Source organism: Hakea prostrata, chromosome 5 (genome assembly GCF_041222555.1).
Source record: "Hakea prostrata isolate BN-2017 chromosome 5, UWA_Hpros_2, whole genome shotgun sequence".
Classification (NCBI taxonomy): domain Eukaryota; kingdom Viridiplantae; phylum Streptophyta; class Magnoliopsida; order Proteales; family Proteaceae; genus Hakea; species Hakea prostrata.
In genome coordinates this window covers 47,674,994-47,692,780 of record NC_142604.1, presented here as the reverse complement: position 1 = coordinate 47,692,780, position 17,787 = coordinate 47,674,994, and the positions used below count along the sequence as shown (strand labels likewise).

General features: G+C 37.8%; 1 protein-coding gene and 1 pseudogene across 2 annotated transcripts; both read left to right on the top strand.

Annotated features, from left to right (window-relative positions):
• Positions 1–8,991: 8,991 nt before the first annotated feature.
• Positions 8,992–9,762, top strand: LOC149016232 (uncharacterized). The gene has a single exon (XM_089156710.1). It carries the CDS (start codon positions 8,992–8,994, stop codon positions 9,760–9,762), a length of 771 nt encoding a protein of 256 aa, XP_089012836.1.
• Positions 9,763–11,158: 1,396 nt separating this feature from the next.
• Positions 11,159–13,576, top strand: LOC149016231 (2-alkenal reductase (NADP(+)-dependent)-like; annotated as a pseudogene). The gene is made up of 5 exons (XR_016173686.1): positions 11,159–11,426; positions 12,076–12,253; positions 12,660–12,826; positions 12,938–13,020; positions 13,171–13,576. The product of XR_016173686.1 is annotated as a 2-alkenal reductase (NADP(+)-dependent)-like (transcript).
• The last annotated feature ends 4,211 nt before the right edge of the window (positions 13,577–17,787 follow it).

Here is a 17,787-nt window from a genome sequence, read left to right as displayed (position 1 = left end):
GCTATATGGTTAAACCATTGTTGGAGCATTGGTTGGCTACACCCACTAAGGTGAGAGTCTTTAATATTACATATTATGTTAACCAAAATGGGGACATATGCTATTGGCCAAATGTTGTGATTCCATGATGAGAGAAGATGTAGCACATTCTTGTCATCACACCAAATTTCATCCAGTAAGATATTCCTTTTCTGTGCTTGATCCAACCCATCCTTGATCCCAACTAGTATGGCCTCGTCTACCTTTCCTTCCCCTATTCTTCCCGTACTAGCATAACTTAGTCTTTCTTTCGCAAAAAGGCCAATGCTCCATCCCACGCTATTTAGATCTGTGTTATGTACCCCTGCACATATCAAGAAAGACAACTGACTCATATTAGTTAAAATTCTACAAATACAAGTGTTTGGTTTATCACTTATGACACTGGTCTCACTATTTGAGGCATCTTGGTAATCAGGAAGAAATAAATTTAAGTCTTGGGTCCATCTAGCTGTGTTGTGTAACACTCTGCTTGGATTGGGACTGTCTTTATTAAAGATTTTATTATTCCTTTCTTTCCATACAAAATAACATGTTATTATGAAAACCGATGCCATCCATTGCTGTGTGTCTTTTCCAAACCTAGGGTTTAGAATAAAAGAGCTGCAGAAATCCATAATAGACCCCTGTGTCAGTCTTTCAGCTCCTTAAACCTAAGGGTCCAAGCAGCCCATATTCTTTTTGTCCAGTCACAGGACATGAAAATATGCCCTAAAGTCTCCACATTTTTTTCACACATCTCACATATCGGGTTCATTGGTATCCATTTAGAGAGAATTTCTTTCACTGGAAGCCCTGTATTTAACAGGCGCCAAAAAAACAATTTAAATTTGGGATGAAGGGGGAGTTTCCAAAAAAAGAACCACCATTTTTTAAGAGAGTGGGCTGTCATCTGGCATTCTTCTTTGTAATAGGGATTTCCTTGCCAATTTGACAGAGAACTCCCCATTACTAGAAATAAGAGCCCTCCACTCATCCCTGTTCATTATTCAAAACTAGATTGGAAATGCTATAAACTTGTGAAGGTTGAGGAAAGATTAACTCCCTGTTTTGATGGTTGGCTGCCACTTGTTCAACTGACGCATTTCTTGCCCACATATCGGTATTTGGTGTTAGATATGATCGATCCATTGGTTCTTTTATCCATGGATCAAACCAAAATGATGTAGTCCTTCCATTTCCAACTTTCCTCCGGACCATTTTTTCGAGGGTAGGTAAGATTTCACGGATGCTGTTCCAAGTCCAAGAGCCCTTTTTCTTCAAAACCTTAGGATCAAAGGGTGTGATATTTGGGAAATATCTCGCCTTCAGTATCTGCACCCATAATGCGTCAGGGTTTTTGAGAATTCTCCATCCTTGTTTTAGGAGCAATGCATTATTGATATCTTCCATTTTCTCGAAAACCCAAGCCACCCCCGCTCTTTCCGTTGACAGATCGATCCCATGAAATTAGCGTTAGTTGCTTCTCCTTTGTTGGATTCCCTAACCAAAATTTCTGCGAGGGAATCAATTTCTTTGCACAATGTCCTTGGAAACTTAAAGCATTGCATGTGGTACAATGATTGCGCTTGAAGGACAGACTGTAGTAGTACCCCCCTCCCTGCAAAGGAAAGGCTCGCCGCTTTCCACAGTGCTAATTTTTTCTTCATTTTGTTGGTTACAAACCTCAGGTTTTTCATTTTGGATCGACCATGTACCAACTGAGAGCCTAGATAGACCGAATCCTTTTGCATTTCATTGATGCCCGTAGATGATGACAAGATCATTTTTTTGTTGCTAGGACTCACTTTTTTGCTAAAGAAAGCCCCGCTTTTTTCAAAATTAATTTGTTGGCCGGTAATATCGGAGAAAAGTTCTAACACCGCTTTGAGGGCCAAAGCATCTTCTTTCTCCGCACGGCAAAAGAGAAAAGTATCATCCGCAAAAAAGAGATGAGAAATCTCTGGGGCACCTCTTGCGATCTTGATTCCTTTGAACAAATTGAGGCTTCTGTATTCATTCAAAAGCCTCGAGAGGACTTCCATTATGAATAGAAACAGGTAAGGGCTCAGTGGGCAACCTTGACGCAATCCTCGGGTTCCTGAGAACCAGAAATAAGGATTACCATTATATTTGATAGAAAAAGAAGCACTAGAGATTAGTGACTCTATTAAGGAACCCCATTTTTGGTCAAAACCCAGAAACTCAAAGATTTTGAGTAACACATTCCATTCTACCCTATCATAGGCTTTAGACATGTCAAGTTTGAGAGCCACATACCCCTGCTTACCATTGGTTTTTTTCAAAAAATGGAAGATTTCTTGGGCTATCAAAATGTTATCTGAAATTTGTCTATTTTCCACAAAAGCCCCTTGACATGGAGAGATGAAGGTTTTCAGTAGTGGCTTTAGTCTACGGGCCAATAACTTTGCTATTATTTTGTAGCAAACATTGCATAGACTAATTGGTCTAAAATCAGAAACCGACGTTGCAAGGTCTTTTTTTGGAATGAAACACAGAAGGGTATGATTTACACCAAATGGAAGTGTAGAGGAGCTAAAAAAGTTTAAGACAAGATCACAGAGATCATGCTTAATTATTTCCCAATTTTTTTGATAGAAAAAAGCATTAAACCCACCCATCCCAGGGGCTTTAAAGGGGTCCAAAGAGAAGACAATTTTCTTGATTTCCTCCACCGATGGTGGCCTCGCCATTCCTTCAAGATCGACCTGGGTGGCCATATTTGGGAATAAGCATTCAATGAATAAAGGGTCCAGAGGGTTTGAAGACAAGAATAAGTTTTGCATATGGCAAGAAAAAGCTTGAGTAATTTCAAAAGGGGTACTTACCAGTTTACCATTGTGTACAAGATTTTCAATCTTACCTTTATGTCGATGGAGTCTAGACGATAGGTGATAATACCTTGTATTCCGGTCCCCATCCTTGATGTATTTACCTCTTGACTTCTGAAACCAGAACTGTTCCTCAGCTGCAAGTGCCATCGAGAGGGCCTGTTTTTTCCTCTTAATCATCTCCCAGTCCGTACTAGGCATGCTCTCAAGTACCTCAATTTCATTAGAGATATTGTGGAAAATATTATCTATATTCCCAAACACCTCTTTGTTCCATTGCATTAGAAATCTGGACAAATTGGCCAGTTTACAGTTTAACGGGACATTACCTGTATTTACCCATGCATTCTCAATGGCTCTTTCGAAGAGTGGGTGGCAATGCCAGGCCATTTGGTAATGGAACAATTTTCTTCCCTGGTTTTCCTTGTTGGCCAAGCAAAGAAAGATAGGATTATGGTCAGGCCCTGTTGCTGGTAATTTTTTGAGATTGGCTTCGGGAAACAGACCAATCCATGATGGTGACGCCCAAACTCGGTCTAACTTTTCTTTGGTTAGATTGGGGGGCTTTTGTTTGTTGGACCATGTGAATGGTAACCCTGGAAAAAGGAGCTCCTGTAAATCAAGATTGCAGATTAGGTCTTGCAGGACCGGTAGAGCTGGAGATGGTTTGAACTGTTTGCCAAATTTGTCACCTTGGTTCATGACCTCATTGTAATCTCCCATGATGATAAAGGGTTTGTTCAGGGTTTGGGTAAAGCTTAGAAGATCAATCCAAAAAGCTTTTCGGGAGGCATATTTGGGTGGTGCATATATGAAGATTGTGATCCACTCCTTCCCTTCAAGGGTACAATTGATGGCTAAAAAGGATACTTCTTTTTTGAAGAGCGTACATCTGGTACCTTCTTTTTGAAGAATCCAAAGACCCCCTTTTAAACCTTTTGCCCCTTCACTATCGATAAAACCAATAGAGGAATATTTCTTAAGAAAATTTCTCCTCCTCTCCAAAAAATTTGCATGGTCCCCACATTTGGTTTCACATAAGAAGACCAGATTTGGGTTAAATTTCTTGATAAGTTTAGAAAGGCAATTAACAGTAAAATTACCATTAATGCCCCTAACATTCCAGGACAGAATTTGCATTGTGAACAGAGAAATGGCTTCTCTAAAAAGAAACAAAGAGGCTAATTACAAGAATAGGACATCGAACAAAGGTAGTGAAGACAGGTTATTTCAGCAGACGTGTGTAACTAAAGAAATCCTATTGCAGATTAAGTAAGTCAGCTGAGGGAATAAAAACTACATAAGATCTTTAACCAAGATTCCTACCAAGATGGAGGTCAACCAAAGACAGACAAGCGTAAAAACGATTAAAGAATGAAAGTTACTTCCTATCGCAATTATTACAACTTTTCTAGAGTCAAAAGAACAGAAACTCAAGCAACCGTCAACTAAGATCACGCAAGCAACAATCATTTTCTAAACCAACTAAGAATGATAGCAACCAGCAGATAAAATAAACGATACACCGGTCAAGAAAATCAGAATACAGGTGATATGGGAATACTTGAGGGGCCATAAACGCCGGAGTTCCCGATCTCTCGCTGGTTGTTCAATGGCTGAATGTCGTGCTACTCCCAAAGACCCGCACATCTCCAGCTTGTCTTGGATTGTTCATAGTGTTCAAATTGTTGAGATGTTCGAAGATTTGGTGACGAGCATCCATCTCAGACTTGAATTGGTAAAATACAGTAAGTGGTTCCGAACAGTTGTGAAGGGTTTGGTCTAGGTTCAAACATAATGAGGCCACCGCATTCGGGTGGTTGAGAGCTCAACAAGACGTCTTCTTTTAAGCGAGGTTTGGGTCGGGGTCGATGCAAATGGAATACGGTTAACCTCCCCCCGTCGCAGCTTATTTTGTCTGCTGTCCTTCAAACATCTCGAACCATTCGTTCTCATTCCTTGAACACCTAATTCAGAGGCTTCATCCTTGCTTCTATTCTCATTTGTTGCAGAAGAGGTCAGCCTACTCTCAATGTTTTCTATTTTATCCAACAGCTTCAGCAGAACCGGGTTGGTATTCTCAATGTCCTTCATCCCATTTGCCTCACTTTTCTTTGCTTGTGCTTCAAAGTAATGTTTGAGCAACATTTCAACTTCATCTTGTCTTTCCTTTAGTTGCTGAAAAGTCAACTGATAGTTTACCTCTTCTTCAAGAACAATCTGCTTGCCCTTTATTTTTTCCTGTATTTTGTTTCCCACAACATCTTTTGCCACCACAGTCCCTGCTGCTACAATAGTATCAGCAATTTGTGTTTCATATTCCCGATGAGGTCCCTGAAGATCCTGATGTTGATAAAACTGCATAGGAGACTTCCCTTTTCCCAACTTTACTCCTTGTTCTTTTCCTTGACTATTTGCGAACACTCTCCTTCGTAAACCGAGTTTACATTCTCGCAAGAGGTACTTCCGGTACAACCTAAGGCCCTTCATTGTCATCCTCCTCTTCAACCAATGCATTTGTGGTAGATCCCATTGGTATTGCCAACATAATTCTAATACTTTTGGTCGAAAGAGTCTTTGGAAAACCCCCACCAAAGGGTTCAACTAGCATTCCTTCATATAATTTTGAAATAAAAGCGACATCGGAGGGAGGAGAAGAGCTTTCGATTCATACCTTTTGCGGAAGCCCATTTGGTGGGAAATTTTCCCACATCTTAAATACAAGACTTTTATTTCATACTTCACATCAAATGAAATCCATTCATTTCTAGCATTCCTGAAAGAAGTTTTTGTTTGCACTTTCTTATTAATATCAAAAACTATTCGGATTCTAGCAGTTATGCTCGGCACCTCAACATCACATGGATTCATCTGAACCTCAAGGATCCTTCCAACTTTAGCAGTAGCCATAAGGATCCCTTCATATGACAGGTGATCTGGTCTAAGTGCTAAAAGCTGGATCCATATAATTATAGGTGGCAACAGAGTATTTTTCTTGCACTCAGGTAAGGGGTCTAAAGCTAAATGCCAGATAGAATTACCACTCCACCAAGGAGACATGGCCATCACCTGATTTCGATGCTCCTCCGAAACAAACAGTACTTTAAAATTTTCCCTTCCCATTCCAGAAAGGAGGTGGCTCCCAGCGGAGACCAGAGGTCCGTTATCTTAGTCCTAGTCACAGAACTGAGTTCCCTTGGGAATCCAAGAGCGTACCCATAGAGAACAAAGCACAATGGACTACCCTCACCTTGCTGCACATTCATCAGGCGTACCTGGCTTGTTGAAGAATCAACAACCCTCCAAGAGTCTGCTTCAGCTCCCTTTCTAGCTTCAAGATTTCTGTTAAGATACCGATTAGCTCCAGCTGAGTGGTGACCAGCAGAAGGGTGGTGACGCAGCTGGAGGATAAATTTGGTTTACACGTCCACTTTGTCTACTCATCCTTACAGCAGTAGAAAAGAACGAATCACAGTAGATAAACACCCTATCCTCCAGTAGAAACGAACAAAGTACTGAGCCTTCAAACAACAGAAGCAACCAGCACCAGTGACAAGGACAGAACGAAGGCAAATTCAGCAAACAGCATACTAGCAACCCACGGGGGAGGTAAAATATGGTAAGTCCACTTCAAAAGAGCATAACACGTTTTTAGAACATAAATGACATAATTACTCATTTGCAGTCAGTAGGTAGAATGGGTGGTCATGGAAACGAAGGGTGTAAGTGGGTAGGTTGTGAGTTATGCAAGTAAAATGGGTGGTTAGAAGCAGATGGCCATTTAATGTAGTGAGAACCTAGTTGTTGAATCATTACTCATATTTCCAATTCATGGGAGATGGATACCATTGCAAATCAATTCGGGTCTTTGACTAGCTCACCGACATGCATCGTTAACCAGGTGTTAATCATTCCCCAGCTCCATGGCCCCCAGGTGGAGCTCCCTTAGCCTCCACAATGGGACTCAGTAGAAAAATGAGACCAGAAAAAACAGACAGAAACAAGTGCAGCCATAGCTAGGATAAGAAGAAAAAGACAGAACAACAAGTTAACTAAATAAAAGGAAACATCAAAAACAGCAGTAGCTGTTCAAGGGAAGATATGCAGAAATATGCAGAAATGCTCCATGAGAAATTGTTGTAGCGAGATGTGCAGTAGCTGTTCAAGGGAAGATATGCAGAACAGCAAGTTAACTAAATAAAAGGAAGATCACTTCTTTTGAGCATGTTGTTCATAAAACTTGGAGCTCCTCTCCTTCAAGATCTCATTGCTTTACTTTGGTGCTAAAATTGGTGCTCCACCTCTACTTAGGTAAATTTCTTATTTGTTTAAATGTCTATACTACTAAAAATCTACAGGTAATGGTTTATCAAAAAAAAGTATATCTATGATAATGTTCTTACACATTACCAATTATAAAAGGACAAACCCCATATCCCAAGCTTCCATGTTAGTAAACTCCAAAGGAAAAAGAAAAGGGTTGAATGGTCCTTTTTGGAGAAGGTTCTATTGAAGATGGGTTTTGGTGGTAAGTTGGTGAATCTTATTATGGCCTCTGTCACCTCAGTTAGCTACTCCTTTATCATAAATGGTTCCATAAGATTTGCAGTGAAACCAACTAGGGGGATACAACAAGGTGACCCACTCTCCCCAGTATTATTTGTCATTTGTGCACAAGCTCTAAGTGCTCTATTGAAGCAATGAGAGATGGATAGGCATATTGGAGGGATCAGAGTAAAAAATAGAAGTGAAGCATTATCCCATTTATTATTTGCAGATGATTGCTTGGTCTTCTCAGAGGTGAAGTTACAAGAAGTGCATAATTGTAAGAATTTATTGGATCAGTATTGTCAGGCATCTGGGCAACTCATTAACTCCAAGAAATCCTCCATCTTCTTTAGTCCAAATACTCCATCAAGACTCAAGAGGTGGTTTTCAAGAATCCTAAAACTTCCATATGGAGATGGTCCATCCAAGTATCTGGGTCTTCCAATTATTATAGGTGGCAAGAAGGTGGAGATTTTCCATGATTTAAATGACAGGACTGCAGCCAAGAATAAGGGTTGGGCCAAAAATTTACTCTCATATTCATGGAAGGAAGTACTACTAAAGGCGGCAGCACTCCCTGCCTCTAACTATGTAGCCCAACACTTCAAATTACCACAAGCTCACCATAAAAGAACCAAGAGATTGGCAGCAAAATTTTTTTGGGGTGATAAGGAAGGTCAGAAAGCAATCCACTGGATATCATGGAAGAAGTTAACACTTTCAAAGGAAAATGGGGGTTTGGGGTTGCGGGATCCAACTCTTCATAACCAGGCCTTACTCTCTAAAGCTGCCTGGAGGCTACTGCAAGAGCCAGATTCTTTGTTCGGAAGGATAATGAAAGCTATTTATTTCCCAAACACATCCTTCTTGGAGGCCAGATTGGGTAGTAAACCATCATGGGGGTGGCGAAGCATTCTAGAAGGAAGGAAAGTACTCATAAAAGGTCTACTATGGAAAATAGGCAAAGGAGACAAAGTGGCTATATGGGGCTCAAAATGGATCCAGGGCATTGATAAGAACAAGGTTTTGATTCCTATGCATCCGGTTGGTGATACCTTTCACTTGGTAGAAGAGTTGATTCATCCGACTGAAAGGATATGGAGGAGGGAATTAGTTGAACTAATATTTGAACATGATGTAGCTGCAGCCATCCTTAAGAATGCATATCTCTTCCTTTCCCTATGAGGATAAATTGGTATGGGGAGCATATAGAAGAGGTTATTTCTTTGTCAAATCAGCATATCATCTCCTCAAAAATGAAAGTGAAGTAAAGGAGAACCAACAACCTTCTACTTCAACACGCGATGCTTGGGCTGATGTACCAAAATAGGTGTGGAAGAAAATTTGGAATTGTCACACACTACCCAAAATTAGAAACTTCATATGGAGGGTGGTTGCTAATGGGGCTGCATGTGGTGAAGGTTTTTTGAGGAGGAATCTAAATATTGACCCTTCATGTAGTTGCTGTGGGGAACCTTCGGAGACCATGGATCATGTTCTTCTACATTCATCCTTGGCTAGAGCTACTTGGTTTGGCAGTTCCTTAAGTATAAATTTGGGTATGGACTCAAACATGACAGTAGCTGAATGGGTTGCACAGTGGAAATTTTTCTCGACAAGTGGAAAGGCTGAAGGGCAGCAATCCGAATGTCTAGCATCCTTTATCCTATGTCAGTTGTGGTTAGCACGTAATGAGAGAGTCTTTAAAGGCCGTCATACCCAACCTGCAGATGTGATAGCAATAGCCTCACGATTTGCAAAGGAATTTTTGGACAGCAACTCTATCAAGAATGGATCGGGGAGAAGGGGGCTACTAGTCAATGAACCCATCTCACCCATCTCATGGACCCCTCCTCCACAAGGTACCATTAAGGTAAACATAGATGCTGTTTTTAGTAAGACCACAACCAAAGCTGGTCTAGGTGTTGCTATAAGAAACGAGGAGGGTCAGTTGTTGTTTGCAAAATCGTTTCCTATGATGTTTGTGGATATTTTAGATGGTGAAGCAATGGCAGTTCGTGAAGGGCTTCGAGAGGCCCTTGCGTTGGGCTACTTGAACGTGGTGATTGAAGCGGACAACAAGGATTTGATCTCAATCCAAAACAACAGCAACAGATCAGCTCCTTTAAGTGCTCAGCCTATAGTTTCAGATGCTTTTTCTCTTGCTTCCCAACTTGAGAATTGCATTTTTTGTTTTGTTCCTAGATTGGCCAATGTTTTGGCCGATAAACTAGCAAAGGTGGCATTGTCGATTCCGAGCTCGACATCATGGCCCATTACCACTCCGTGGCTGGATGACTCTTTTGCTGTCCCCATGAGCTTGTCTCGGTCTTTTGATCTTTGAATGAAAAATCTTTATACCAAAAAAAAAAAAAAAAAAAAGGAAAAAGAAAAGGTAGTTTCCTATGCAATTTTATCCAAGTAAATTTTAGCGAGAGACCGCTTTAAATATATATGTTTCTTTGTATGGGGTAAATACAAAGCACATGTGAAAGGGTATAAGTCTAATGTAGGGGGTGGGTACATGTCTCTTGGGGGTTGGTAACTGTTGGATTTTGGTGATCAGATACATGTCTATTAAGGAGGGTATTTTGGTCAATTAAAATACATGTCACATTTGTTTCTAGTTTTCCTTTTATATAGTAGTATATTTGTTACTTTAATGGTTGTCTATTAGTAGCTCCTTACAGAGAAGTGCTGAGGAAGGGAACGATTGGCCGAAACTTGTATGGGGTAAATACAAGCACATGTGAAAGGGTATAAGTCTATTGTGGGGGGTGTATGGGAAAAATACAAAGCACATGTGAAAGGGTATAAGTTTGTTGTGGGGGGGGGGTATATATGGGATAAATACAAAGCACATGTGAAAGGGTATAAGTCTGTTGTAGGGGGGTGGGTACATGTCTCTTGGGGGTTGGTAACTGTTGGATTTTGGTGATTAGGTATATGTCTATTAAGGGAGGATACTTTCGTCAATTAAAATACATATCACATTTGTTTCTATTTTTCCTTTTATATAGTGGTATGATATAATTTAACATTTTATTCCTTACAACTAGGAGTTTAATTATAACCATTAGATAATAATTAAGAATGACATCTATATCCATCATCTTTATCTTAAATTTTTATTTTTAATTTTTGGAGGGGGCCAAATAGTGGTATTTTACATGTAAAGTGAGAGAAATAAGGAAAAAAATATAGAGTTTAATATTTTTTTAAAATCCGGGGGCCATGGCCCCCGGCCCCAACATGGCTCTACCACTGAGGACCAAAATCAGGTTCAGGAATAGGAAGTTTATTTCCTTGTAGATGTGTGACAAATGTTCCAACATTACATCAAATGGTGGAAATTTATTTCATTTGGAATGAAATGGATGGTCCGACCTGATAAATTTCCCTGCCACTGAAAAGCGAACCTGGAAAAACCTAAATAATAGAGCTTGAGTCAGAAATTTTGAGGAAGAATCATTACAGATGTGAAACTGAAATTCAGCTCGAACAATAATGAAGTAATAGAGATCAGAATTTGAGGGTGGGGGGGGGGTTGGTTGATACCTGGGGGTAATAGGGGGGGTGCGCGGGGGCGGGGGGGAACCCCATAAAAAAAAAAAAAAAGGAAAAGTCGAATTTGAAGGGGCACTTTAGTCATTAGAGGACAATACAGAAGTTCAAGTTCAAGTTTATAAAGGGATCACCAGGACTGAAGATGAAGCTTTCTATGAGAGTGACTTCGCAGACAGAAAGAGAAAGACAGGGAAAACCAGAATGGCGAAGCAGGAAGAGGAAGTAATTTGTAACAAACAAGTGATCTTCAGGGACTACAGCACGGGATTTATCAAAGAGACAGATATGGTTGTGAGCACTGGAAGTATTAACTTGAAGGTTCCTCAGGGATCTAATGCTGTTCTTGTGAAGAATTTCTACTTGTCTTGCGATCCATCCTTGAGAACCTGTATGAGAAAGCAGGAATGGCCGGATTATGTTCCTTCTTTCACGCCTGGCTCTGTAAGATACTTCAGATCTCATCTTCTTTGATTCATTTAATTGAATGATTGGCTTTTCAAGTTTATAGAGATTCTCACTTTTGTTCATCAACGAAGAAAAACCCTAGTTATGGGGAAAGGGTTTGCTACACAAGTAACTGGTAACATTACAGATTCATGCAAGGTCTTATGAGGGATATGAACAATATCATACAATTTTAGAGGAAAATAGATTACATTTTACATACTTTTCCCTCAAAGATTATATCTCTTGAAGATCATTGATTCATGTCCCTTACTAATAGAATTCAGATCCTCTGTAATGACATATAATCACCAACCTCTGATAATCGGATCACACTTAGAGGAGGTTCCCACGACCAATGGATGATGGGAGATTGACTCTGGTGGTTAAATGTCACTGGGGAAGATCCATGCTCTCAATAATACTTGCTCTTGACATGATACCCTCATAAGACTTGTGAGATTCTAAAATGTCCAGTGAAAGCTCCTGAAAGACTAAGCTACAAGTACAAGGAAGAATTTTGTAGATAGGTAGGCCTCAATGACCCCAATGTAGTCTAATTTTAACTCAAATCAAGTTTACCAACTCTCTAACAAGTCCATGGAAGATAATGAAGTTGCTTATTTAACTTGTTGGAGATGTGCAGCCTTTAATTGGACTCGGTGTATCTAGAGTTTTGGATTCTGAACATCCAAACTTCAAAGAAGGTGACTTGGTATGGGGGATGACCGAATGGGAGGAGTATAGCTTGATTACAAAGCCAGATAGCCTGAATAAAATTACACATACTCATGTTCCACTTTCTTATTATGCAGGATTACTTGGTAAGTTATTGTTTTATCTCTAACTCATGAACCCAAAATGCTATTTGTTTTTCTCTACCGATGTTAATCTTATTAGAAAATAAAGACTCTAATTAACTGTTCCTTCGTCCAAAGAAGAGGACACTTCACTGACCATATATCCTAGGATTTTTATATTGCTCGAGATCCCTTCGAATACATATTTCTGACTTCTCACGAGCCTAATTGAATGGATCCTATTCATGGGTGAAGGAAACTTGATCCTTAATGATACTCCACCATATGCAAAGGGATGATCATCCTAGAAAATTTATGAAAGATTTAGAACTAGGCATCAATTTTAGTGGTTCTACTGCACACACTCTTGTTTGACTTGTTCATTAAGGTTTCCAATGCTTCATCTTGCTTTACCTTTGTTGCTTTATAGGTTTGCAAGGTTTAAGCGCTTATGCTGGTTTTTTTGAACTCTGCTCGCCAAAGAAAGGGGAGAAAGTGTTCATAACAGCAGCATCCGGTGCAGTTGGCCAACTTGTTGGACAATTTGCCAAGCTTACTGGTTGTTATGTGGTCGGAAGTGCTGGTTCCAAAGAAAAGGTGAGTCTTCTTCATGTTTACAACCTCATTTTGCTGTGAATCGATTCAGGATCTACCCAAGAGAGAGAAAAATGATAACTTGCTAATGGCTTCTTTTGGGCTGATAATAAGGTTGATTTATTGAAAAACAAGCTTGGATTCAATGAGGCTTTCAATTATAAAGAAGAGAATAACCTAGATGCTGCTTTACAAAGGTCAGTTTGAGTATTTTCACAATGGAAATCTCAACTTCATATCAAGTTTGAAGTCAATTAATGAATTGTAGTTGTATTTTTGTCTTCATGATTATCGATTTCTTTGCTTCGATTAAAGGATACAGTTAAGAATTTGTATCTTGTTGCTAGGTACTTTCCTGAAGGGATAGACATATACTTTGAAAATGTAGGTGGGAAGATGCTTGATGTAGTCCTTCCCAACATGAGATTTGGTGGTCGAATTGCTATGTGTGGGATGATCTTCCCAGTACAACCTTGAAAAGCCAGAGGGTGTTCACAATTTGTTCTACATTATATCTAAGCAGATTCGCATGGAAGGGTTCTTGAGTATTTCCTACTTCCACCTTTATCCCGAGTAGTTGGATTTTATTCTGAATTGCATCAAAGAAGGGAGGATAACTTATGTAGAAGATATTACTGAAGGCCTTGAGAATGCACCTGGAGCTGTGGTTGGACTTTTTACTGGTCGTAATGTTGGAAAAGAGATAGTTGTAGTTGCTCATGAATGAATCGATCAGATTTGGATACCCAAATAAATTAAAATAAAATAAAATCCTGCAGGTACAAAAAAATTGTCATTGAGGAATGAGAGTGGTTCCATTACAATGCTAATTTTGCACAAATATTTCTTTCCTATACTTAGCTCTTTTTTTTTTTTTGATAGAGCTCTTACTCTCTTCTAAGTGATTATGTTGATTTTTTTCTAATTGTTTTCAGTTTTCTTTTTTCTTCCTTTTCTCCCTCTTTATAGCTCCATTCTGATATGTTTTTTTTTTTTTTTTTCTTTCTTTCACTTTTATATATACATTTAATTTTTTTCTCTTTAAAAAAAAATTAATTCTATAAAAGATGGGGTAAGGAAAAAATAAAAAATAAAAAAAAAAAGAAAATTTCTCATATGGTCAGATTTTAAAAGATTTATTCAATAACATATTTTTAAAATTTTTTTACGGACTCTAATTTTTAAAAACAATTACCAAATCTCAAATTTTGTTATAATTTTTTCAGCTCAACTAATTTCTCCAATGAATTATCCAAATTGTCCTTAAGCCTTTTATATATATGTTTACTTATATATTTTTAAGAAAATAAGACTAAGAGTTCCCACCCACTAATATAAAGCTTTGATTCTCCAAATCTCTCTCTCTCTATATATATAGTTAAACAACTAAAAAAAAAAAGGGAAAAAAAAATGAAAGATGTATATAGTTAACAACTAGAACAAAAAAGTAAAAAAAATGAAAGAGAAATTAGTGAGAATTATAGACAAATTTTCAAGAGTATACTATTAAAAAAAAGTTTGAATGCTAGTAACTTAATAAGAACTCTCAAACGTGAGAGATTGTATACCTAATTTTTTTGGAAAATATTTTAAAAGGTAATATATATATATATATATATATATATATATATATATATATATATATATATATATATATATATATCATATTATTATATAAAAGCATGCACTCTTTCATGACAAATCTTTTCTTTGATCATTTTATCATTTGTTTGTATTCAAATGATATATTTATTGTATTAGTCCTTTTATCACTTTCTTTTTTATTCTATTAAACTCTTGGTACCCTTTTTATTTTTCTTTTATTTAAATTTATAGAATCAAATCAAGAAAAGAGAATATCCCTACTTATTTTACAAATATCACGATTCATCATTCGCACCTATGATTTAGACCCTAAACAGGAAAGATAATTTCATTTTTCCCAAAAATTCCATAATGCTATATTATTATATTTCATTAATTTTATATAAAAAATAAAAAGTAGAGAAGGTTAAAAATCCCTTTATAATTTGCTTATTCCAGTAAATTTACTATCCTTATTACAAAGAAGAAAAAGAAAATTGCATCCTTCGTTTTCTTATAAATATTATTTTTCTCTATTTTACTAACAATTTTGGTACCTTCTTTTTTAATTTTATTTTCATCTAAAACAACCCTATATTTTCTTTTTAATATATGGTAAAAGATAATTCTTGATTTCTCTCTCTCTCTCTCTCTCTCTCTCTCTCTCTCTCTCTCTCTCTCTCTCTCTCTCTCTTAAGTTACTTTACGCACTTAAAATTATATTTCACGATTTTTCTTTTTTTTATCCCAAAGAAGGATGATCCTTCTAAAGTGACTGGCTTCATACCCATTAGTCTATGCAATGTGTCCTACAAGATTCTTGCAAAAATTCTAGCCCGTAGAATGAGACTTTTGCTAAGTGATTTCATTTTTCCTTTGTCAAGGTAGTTTTGTTCTATCTAAACAAAACTCATTATAACATTATGATTGTGCATGACGTTTTTCATTTTTTGTCATACACTAGGGGTAAATAGGTTTTGATGGCCCTTAAGCTTGACATGTTTAAGGCTTATGATAGAGTACTTGAGTAGAATTCTCTTCTGAAAATTTTGCTATGTTTAGGGTTTAACTCCAAATGTTGTAACCTTATCTTTACTCTAATTTCTTCTACCACTTTTTCAATTAAAATCAATGGTTTTCCTTATTCTTGGTTCATCGGTAATAGAAGACTCCGACAAGGGTGTTGTATGAGTCCATATTTGGACCTCCTTGTCTTGGAGGTTTTATCTAGATTGTTTTCCAGTTTTAGAAGTGTCAATACCTTTCAAGGCTTAAGGATTGCTAGGAATGCCCCTGAGATCCCTCACCTTTCAAGTGTCATTTGTTTATGATACATTTTTGTTTGTAGAGCCAATGTAGAGGATGAGATTCACATCCTCTACAATTCCTACCCCCTACAATTCCCTATAATTCCTATATAGGATTGTGACTCGTGGCGGTTAATTCTCCAAGGGTCAGAATTAGAACCCAATAAGGATCTGAAACTAATAAATTCCTAAAAATAAGCCTCAAGAAAAAAGGAAAGATGAAATTAGGAGAAAGTTTATGAATTTTTTAGATTCAATTCCTAATTGGGTTCTAATTTTGACCCTTGGATAATTAATTGCCACGTGTCACAATCCTAAATAAGAATTACAAGAAATTGTAGGGGTGGGAATTGTAGAGGATGTGAACCCATGTGTGTTTCAAGTTATTCTTGATTCTTTTTCTCTAACATTACAGGACATGTTATTAATCTGGAGAAAAGTGAAATTTTCTTTAACAGGAATGTGAATTAACATACTAAAGATAAGCTTGCTGGTATTTTGGGAGCTAAGCAATCAGGCAAAAAAGCTCTCTACCTTAGTACTGACATTTTTCCTTTTAGATCTAGAATCAAAGATTTGCAACCTCTCCTAACCAAAATGCAGAGAAAAATAAGTGGTGGAAAGCTTGCTCTTTGTCTTATGCTGAGAGACAAATTATTAGTGAAATCTGTGCTAGCTGCTTTGCCTGTCTATCATATGCAATACTCTCTTTTTCCTAAGGAAGCTTGCAGAAAAATGGATTCGTTGGGCACACTGCTTGAGGTAAGCACCTCACACTCATAGCTTGAGATAAGTATTGTATGCCTAAAGAGAACGGGGGTTTAGGCTTCAAAAAGCTTGAGGATGTGAATCGTGCTTTACTTCTTAAGCAATGATGGAGATTGATTAATGAACCAGAATCTATGTGGGCTAAATGCTTTAGAGCTAAGTACTTTCCAAATACCTCTATCTTTGACCCTAAAATTTCTCAAAAAAATGGCTCACTTGTTTGGAATAGGTTGCAAAAAGTTCTTCCCGACTTTGCAAGATTGGTGTTTAGGAAAGTAGCGAATGGACAATCTACTACTTTATGGTTTGACCCTTGGGTGGAATCAACACAAAACCATACCATCGGCGAGTTCAACTCTCATTTCCAACAAATGGATGTTAGTTTATCTAAGGCGATTCAATAGAGAGCTTCTTTGACAGAAGAAATCAGGTTTTCATTTTCTCCTCAATCTTGATTAGCCATCAACTGTATTTCTCTTAATAGGGACCCAGACTGTTGGGTATCAAAACTCTCTTTGAATGGTTGTTTTACCACTAAACTTGTTTAGAGTAGAATTATTAATTAGAAATATGCTATTTGTACTTGTAGTAATCCCACTAATGCTTGGTGGTGTTTCTTGTGGAAATTACCCATTCAACCTAAATTTAAACTTTTCTTCTAGTGATGTTTGCATGCAGGAATTTGAGTTAAGGCAATCATTGGTCAATGGACGACGATCCAATCTGATTGTCCTCTTTGTGCCAAATGTGAGGAGACGATTTGGCATGTGCTTATGGAATGTGAATGGAGTAGACATATATGGACATCGGGACCATTAGGCCTTCGAGTGGACCATGTCCACCACAATAATCTATTGCAACTTTACCTTCATTTTCTTCATTTTGGACTGGATAAAGCTACACTTAAGTGGTTCTTTAACATATTTATTCCACATGTTATACCATTTGGTCTTTTTGTAATGGTGTTGTCCTTAATAATATGACTCCAAATCCACTTAAAGCCATTGAGTTTATAAATAAATAGTCTTTCAGATATGCAACTATACCCAATTAACACTGAAGAAGAATACTTGGGAATCATCACGAATCACCCCCAAATGTCTATTTGTAAGTCTCTCCTCATTTATCAACATAGAAATGACTCAATTCTAATTTGTGCAAGGAAACGTCGGCATGCGCAAAATAAAAAACTGAATGGTTATTGGGATTGCTTGAGAAAGGCACAATCACATTCCTAGAACGGGGAAGCATGGATGGCAATGATTCGACAAAGGCAACTTTAGAGGGCATGGCTTGTGGATTGAC

Bases quoted from the DNA above. Each gene is read 5' to 3' on its own strand.
- LOC149016232 (XM_089156710.1), top strand. From the start codon at position 8,992: ATGACAGTAGCTGAATGGGTTGCACAGTGGAAATTTTTCTCGACAAGT.